This window comes from Anopheles ziemanni, chromosome 2 (genome assembly GCF_943734765.1).
Source record: "Anopheles ziemanni chromosome 2, idAnoZiCoDA_A2_x.2, whole genome shotgun sequence".
NCBI classification, from domain to species: Eukaryota; Metazoa; Arthropoda; class Insecta; order Diptera; family Culicidae; genus Anopheles; species Anopheles ziemanni.
The window spans coordinates 92,138,984-92,146,244 of record NC_080705.1 but is presented as its reverse complement, the minus strand read 5'-3'; the positions used below and the strand labels follow the sequence as shown (position 1 = coordinate 92,146,244).

The 7,261-nt window shown below is 43.3% G+C and overlaps 2 protein-coding genes across 2 annotated transcripts; one reads left to right on the top strand and one right to left on the bottom strand.

The window, feature by feature from the left end:
- The first annotated feature begins 2,689 nt into the window (after window positions 1-2,689).
- Window positions 2,690-4,551, top strand: LOC131282305 (venom acid phosphatase Acph-1). Its single transcript, XM_058311722.1, has 5 exons — window positions 2,690-2,931; window positions 3,233-3,331; window positions 3,400-3,645; window positions 3,715-3,900; window positions 3,967-4,551. The coding sequence occupies exons 1-5, from the start codon at window positions 2,740-2,742 to the stop codon at window positions 4,483-4,485; spliced, it is 1,242 nt and encodes a 413-aa protein (XP_058167705.1). The 5' UTR covers window positions 2,690-2,739; the 3' UTR covers window positions 4,486-4,551.
- A 12-nt stretch (window positions 4,552-4,563) lies between these two features.
- On the bottom strand, window positions 4,564-7,169 carry LOC131282303 (poly(A)-specific ribonuclease PARN-like). Its single transcript, XM_058311718.1, has 6 exons — window positions 6,895-7,169; window positions 5,840-6,806; window positions 5,493-5,777; window positions 5,370-5,425; window positions 5,065-5,300; window positions 4,564-4,963 (listed from the first exon to the last, which is right to left on the bottom strand). Exons 1-6 carry the CDS (start codon window positions 6,911-6,913, stop codon window positions 4,715-4,717), a joined length of 1,812 nt encoding a protein of 603 aa, XP_058167701.1. The 5' UTR covers window positions 6,914-7,169; the 3' UTR covers window positions 4,564-4,714.
- Window positions 7,170-7,261: the final 92 nt, after the last annotated feature.

Here is a 7,261-nt window from a genome sequence, read left to right as displayed (position 1 = left end):
GATATCATTCGTTGTGTTGTGTATCTGCTATTATGCGTCTCTATTGTGTTGCAATTTGAGCAATAATTCCTTGATGATCCCATCAGCTCTGTCGGATCCCGGACTGCGGGCAGGAGAGATACTTTTTACACAGCTATGGTAAGATTCATTTACTAAGAAGCCCGAGAAATTTGAGACTGAATGTGATTAGAATTGTCAAAATGGTTGTAGGTACAAAACGGAATCTTTTTTATCTTTCTAGCTATAGATAAACCACCCGATAAAAACGTGCCACTTCGTGAAGGCTAGTGATAACAAGCGGAGTTGAGAGGAACGCGAAGCGAAGCGAAAATTAAACATCGTTGAAAGGTACACCGTTTCAATCGTAACATAGAGAACGTGGCAGTCCAAAAATTGCTGCTGAAAAAGAGAAAGTTTTGACGATCAACGACCTTTCTCAATCTACCTAGAGCAGTGTTAACAAGATTTCTCGAATAGAATCAAATCTCGTAGTAAAGCCACATCACCTCAGTGAGAACGAGTAGTGTTTAGAGAACTCACAAGTAATTAAAACTTTTCCAATGTGTTATGGGGCTATGCTCAAGTTAGACCGAGAGGTGTGCCTTCAGCGGGAAAGGCCTGATAATTTCCTATTAAACAGGTGAGAAACGGTAGTTTAATTTTTTTTTCTATTGGTTGACTGTCTAATTTGTATGAAATGGGTGAAATAGTGTTAAGGTGTTTTTATGAGTCACGGCCATTACATGTGTGTTTAAAAGTGCCATTTACCTTTTTAAAAATTGGATAGCAAAGTTTCGAGCCTAATTTAAACTTTTTCTCTAAACGTTCTGATTGTACCAAACGGAAAACAAAATCTGGTGAAACAAAAAAAAATCTTGACACGTGGTCTAATGCACTAACCTATTTTAGTCGCACTGCAGGAATGCATATTTTATTGTATTATTTGGTGTCGCTAGGTGGATGTTTAATTTTTTTTTGGTGCATGGCACACGAATTTTTCATCTCGAACGGTTGTGCTTTTCATTACTGATCAATTCCCACAAATACCCGAGTAGACCGGGACGTACAACGTGGCGCTGGGAAAAGCAGCACCGTATACTAAACATGACCATGGTTTGGAAACGGGTTTATTGTGCGTGTGCGTACCGAAGACAATTTTAAGTTCGACAGACGATGCGTATCCTCAAGCAGAACGAGAAGGCATCCGCTTTGCCGCTTATCGTGTGTCGTGAAACGAAACGCATCGCTTGCGGTGTAAAATGATTTATTTTCGGTACATTCGCCGAAGCTGCAAAGGTATGGGGTGCGAATGCAGTTTGCTAGAGTGCGTGTTGCTCAGTACGCGTTGGCCTTATCAACCGCAGCAAGGTTTCAAAAGTGCCTAACAACAGTGCGTTCTGTTGTTTTGTCCTGAACTTAACCTACTTTACCTTAAAGCATGTGTTTTAAAGTTGTTTGAACATGTCGGCCCGCAAGTGCTTAAACTTACTTACACACTGGTCTTGTAGAGTTGCGTAGCAACAAGCCTATTCTTAAAACACAAAAAAACGTGGCTCGTTTTTTATCATTCGTCACCATAGAAACTCATCATTGAAAAAAAGTTTAAAGTTTGTACAGCTTGCTTTTCCAGACAGATCTGTGTCAGAATTTCCAATCTTCTACATCCTGTTACTCGAAGGAAAACTTCAACACTAGACTTTTTCTATTGATACTTACTACAATGTGTTATACTGTGGCCAACAAATTTACACTAACGCACCCTTTTTTGTCATGTGATAGACAATTCACTACGAGCATGTATATATACTAGTTTATTCTAAGTTTAACCAATAGGATGGCTTATACCTGTCGAACTAAAATATGCGATCTAACGCTTGATAATTTCTATTATTGTTTACCGAGCCAACAAGCTCTAGCATTATTCGTAGTATCAGTATCTGAACCGCTCATAACTAGGCCAACTGACTTATGACTTGTGGCAAGTTCAAGGTTATGATCACGTGGTTCGATGACCGTTTCGAACTTCGAATCAAACTTTAATTATCAACCAAAACCGGTTGTGGCCCAAATATGACAAGAAAACGTAATCGAGTTTGGAGCTTACTTTTAATTCTTGTTTCAGGAACCCAGCCTCCCGTACTACCCTACTGTCTGCCGTTACCCGATCGGTTCTCCCGCAGATGCGACTGTTTCGAGTTCAGCAGACAGACAACAACACCAGCGTGTCCCCTGCTGCTTTGTCTTCCACTGTAAACGTTGGCACAAGTCCTTCTAATACGGTCCGAAATTACTAACCCAACCATCGCCGCCCGTACCGTACCGGCCTTCTATGTACGAGTCTGCTGTTATCTCCGGTATGCATCTTTTTAAACCGGTATTCGTTATTTTTGCGCATCCCTGTCCTTCGCCTTACACGTTCATGTAAACTTAACCTGAAGCTGTGTCTATAGTATTGTCGAACTGTAGCCGGCTTATGAAAAAATAAACCCGTTGTTTTGGACAACATAACATGTGTCGGTAGTCGGTGTTGGTTTGGTTCTTTACATTATATTCTCTTCTTTTTGCACGTCCTCTCTCTTTTAAAACCTTACAGAACAAACATAAGCATAGTCGTCTAAATACAGTTCCCAGTTTTGCTTCCACTCTCCCCCTCTACCCGCGCTGAATCCTGTTGAGGGGTCTGTAATCCACCTAGCCATCCGATCGGGTATATAAGAGGACCTCAAACGCTGCTACGCCATGTACTATCTGAGCAGACGCGTGCTTATCATGTTAACGTGCAGTGTGCTGATCACGACGATTTTGTTCTTCACCGCCTACGGAGTTTACGGGGCTCCGTCGTCGGAAGAGGATCTGTCTACGGAAGACGATGGAGACTTCCTTAACCCTTCGTCCCGTCGGGTCAACTTCGAGCTGAAGCAGGTCCACGTGGTAAGTACCGATCAAACCCTATCGTGGGGAAGTTTTAAATAAAAATAGGAAGCGGAAACATATCAATCGATCGATTTGCAGAAATTACCGTTTGAATAATATAACGCGTAGATTCCTAGAAAAGCAAACAAGGTTGAGATTGTTATTGTATTATTAATCGATTAGATCATGTACAATATACACATTCAATATTATTTCATTGAATGATCGCTGGGGTCTAGGACAGACCACCATTTCCTTACCATTAAGCCTATCGTCGTTTAAACTTTAAGCAACATATTTTAATTTCTTTTGATTACAGTTCTTCCGCCATGGACAACGGACACCGGCCGATACCTACCCCAATGATCCTTATGTCAACAACACATTTGAACCATATGACTGGGGCCAGCTAACAAACGTTAGTAATGTCTGGACTGTTTCAGGCAGAATAACGTATTTAATACAAAAAACTTTCCCTCGTAACAGAAAGGCAAATTGACGATCTATGAACACATTGGTCAATGGCTGCGCAATCGCTATGGGCGCTTCGTTGGAGAAACATACCGCGCAGCAAACGTTCATGTCCAGACAACCGGAGTATCGCGGACGCAGATGTCGATGCAACTCGTACTGGCTGGACTGTTCCCACCGGAGAATACACCGCTGCAATGGAACCGGCGGCTCAACTGGCAACCGATTCCATACTTTAGTGAACCGCTAAGTCAGGACACGGTAAAATGACCAAGAAAAGCTTTTAATGTGAGCGTTTGTTTTATATTAGTTTCGGTTTTATATTCCCAGTTACTTCTAGTGCGAGTGTCTTGTCCCCGTTATACGGAAACCGTGAATGAAGTTTTTAAAACGCCCGAAATCGTTGCCCTGCTAGATGCTAACAAGCAATTGTTCACGAATCTCACCAACATCACTGGACTGAAAATTGCTACACCCGACGATGTGCAATCGCTCTTCAGCACACTTAAGGCGGAGGTAAGTCGGCGCACACACGCGGAAAGAATTGAGCGTGGTATTAATTTCGGCATTTAATTTAAACAGTCGGAGTATGGACTTCCGCTTCCTGCCTGGACGAGAAAATACTACCCCGAAAATCTGCTCCCATTGACGAAAAAAAGCTACGCCCTGAATGTCTACACGGACGAGATGAAACGTCTAAAGGGTGGTCCCTTCCTGGCCAAGACTCTCGCCGAATGGGAAGCTCTGATAGCTAAGCCAACGGGTGCCAACAAGAAGATCTTCCTTTATGCCGGGCATGATTCGACGGTTGTGAATATTCTGTCGGCATTTAAAGTGTGGAACGAAAACGAGCTGCCCGACTACGGCGTGATGGGTGTCTTGGAGCTCTACCGGGATGCCAATACTGGCAAGCACGGTGTCGTCGTAGGTGTTAAACAGCTCGGTCAGCCATTAAAACGTCGCACTATACCGGGATGCACAGAGTTCTGCCCCATCGACCAGCTGAAAACAGTTCTGCAGAGTATCATACCGACCAACTGGAAGGCAGATTGTGTGGCTAAACATCCCGATACCGTTGAACCGCCACCATCGGGTCCTTAGAATGTTATCGTGTAGTAAGAGAAAGTGTTGTTTTTAATGTACCCATCATATGATATACGAAGAAAAGACCGTAGAACCTTTGTTTTAATTAAATTTTATTCCATTTAAAATTTCAATCTTCTCAACAATCGCTTCAAAGTATCGACATCGAATTATTCCACGGCAAAGACCAGTGCGTAAAATCCTTAGTGGCGTTGGGAGCAGTCGGCAGTATGCATGTCGTCAGTCCTTACCATTCGTCGTTATCCTTGAAGGTTGTTCGGGATCTCTTTACCGTTTGCCAGCCACCGCCGGCTGGATCGTCGTCCGGTTTCTTATCGTCGGCCGTACGCTTCGCTCCGTTATCGGCTACTTTTTGCTTTTTAGCTTCTTCTTTTTCTTTTTTTTGTCCGTTTGCATCACTCTTTCCTCCAGGCTCACTTGATCCTGTTGCAACTGCACCAGTCGAACTGTTTCGTCCTCGTTTAACTCCAGTGTGCTAAAACAGGGAGCATTGCATAAAGATCAGTTGGTTTTATTCGCCGAAAACAGCGCGTTTGAATGGTTAGATAGAGAAAGAAGTAAAAAAAGTGTATATACTTGCAATTTCATCTGCGAGAACTGAGCGAAACTGTAGATCGAAAATCCGGTATGGTAGCCGATGGTTTTTAATACCAAGCTCGAGGCAGTGCGATTGTGCAACGTGACAAACGCTGACGTGTTATCCATCCAGGTTAAGTGTACAGATCCGAAGGGTTTGAACTTGGCAACCAGGTCGTTCGACCGCCAGGTCTCTGGGAAGGTTACGTAAAACACGTGATCCCGGGAGTGTGTAGCTAAAAGGGGTAGTTCACATCAGGTTAATTTCAAACGTTTAGTATTACTTCACACGTCATATTACTTACGTTCGCTCCCATTAAGATATATGTAATTAATGTCTGCAAGCCGTAAGATGAAAATTCTAAAATGAATTTTCATATTGGTTTATGATAAAATGATATAAAGAGAGATCACATGCGATTATATACCTGTTCAAATATTTTCTCAACACGGGATCTTTCGTGGGATTCTGCAGATCGACTTCGAATCGGCTTACAAGTCCCAGGAAGCACATTCCAGTCAGATACGCATCATAGCCAGCTTCATGCTGCTTACCGTTTTCCACGTTATACTCGTGGGCCGGCAGTGCAGGTTTTACATCCGGAATGGAAAACGGCGGTTGTCTAACCGCATCGTACACGTGCGCTAGCACGGACGAATTTACGTTGACTTTAATCTCTGCATTTGTGCACAGGTACTTAGTGTCCAGTATTCTAAAACAAAACATCAAATCAACCATCAGAAAATGCACTGAGAACGCTTGTAATGAACTTACATAGGGAATATTTCTTTTGTCAGCTTCTTGAACTCTTTGTAGTCAGTTGGCAGTGGTTTGAAAAACTGTCTCAGAATGTACAGCAAATCCAGCAGCATGTTATGACCAACAATGAGCTTGCGTGCCTTCGAAAGCTCCTGCAGTACCAAGGAAAGGCCAACCTTCGAATCCAACTCCTCATTCTCCTTAGCTATTCGCTCTTGTTCGAAGGCTTGTTCTGCCTCAGCAGTACGTTTCCGTTCCACCTTGATGGCTTTCTGGTTGTCCTCGAGCGTTACAGTCGAAGTGGACACTTTTCCCGTGTAACGCTGTTCAATCATCTGATATATGAGTTTTCGCTGGAATGCATTGCCATTTCCTACAATGAGTTCCTTTTCCTCCGACTGTAAAAATGCGCTGATGCGTGCATCAGTATCGTCCACTTGCTGCTGATTTTCCTCCGGCACCGGAATCATACTGATGTCCGACTCTGTTGGCTTCGAATCTGTTTCGGTAGAGTTCTCATCGGCAGCCGCCTGTAGCACGGCCGCTCGTGCTGCTTGACGCTCTTTCACTTCCGCACGGAAACGCTGCTCGTCGGCTTCGGAAGCATACGATAGGCCTTCGCGAAACAGTTTGTTGAAATCGAAACCATTGTCCGCCAAAAATCGCATACTTTCCCCCTGGCAGCTGAATACATGCGTGCGCCCTTTCGGGTAGCAGTAGAAATTGTAGCATTTGTAGGTCACTCGAGGTGGTGCCTTACTCTCATCCCCCTCTGCCGGCGGTTCGACGCGGAACGCGCACAAACCAAATTGGACTATTATGTACTGAGGGCTAGCTTCGATTGTCTTCAGATACACCTCCTCCGGAGTATCGAACGGAAAGATTAAACGATCGGATGCTAAGCCGGTAAACTCGCAGTCCATCGCAAAGAATGACGCTTCCTGGATGGCCTCCCGAATGGACGGTAATTCATCGTTGAAATCTTTGCAGGAATGAATGAAACGAATAGAAATTACAACACATTTTTCTAGTTCCGGTACACACAAAGCTAAAACAGTCGATGTTCTTACTTTTCTTGGTGATTTCCATTGGTGAATATCTTGTTGATACGACGAATAAGCTAAAATCCCGCGTTGAAAATGCTTGTTTGGTTGAATGTAAACACTTGGCTAGAGGAGGGAGGGAAGTGTTGACAGTTAAATTAATGTGCCAAAATATAACAGCGGATTTTCTTGGTTCTAGACGAACTTGAATGACAAAGAGAATTATAAAATTTCAACAAACATTTGAGCCAAATCAAATCAATGAATCAAGTTGTTTAATTTAGAAATTTTTGTAGCGATTGCAATCGTTTTTCAACGGGTGTTTAGTATGCCAAGGCCTTCGTATCGCATCACAGTTGGCCTGTCGGTATTAGTTATACAACATAAACATTCA

Coding starts and splice junctions, on each gene's coding strand:
- LOC131282305 (XM_058311722.1), top strand. CDS start 2,740: ATGTACTATCTGAGCAGACGCGTGCTTATCATGTTAACGTGCAGTGTG. Junction 2,932..3,232: donor AGCTGAAGCAGGTCCACGTG/GTAAGTACCGAT, acceptor TTTTGATTACAG/TTCTTCCGCCATGGACAACG. Junction 3,332..3,399: donor ACTGGGGCCAGCTAACAAAC/GTTAGTAATGTC, acceptor CCCTCGTAACAG/AAAGGCAAATTGACGATCTA.
- LOC131282303 (XM_058311718.1), bottom strand. Junction 5,778..5,839: donor ACAAAAGAAATATTCCCTAT/GTAAGTTCATTA, acceptor GTTTTGTTTTAG/AATACTGGACACTAAGTACC. Junction 5,426..5,492: donor TTGAGAAAATATTTGAACAG/GTATATAATCGC, acceptor AATTCATTTTAG/AATTTTCATCTTACGGCTTG.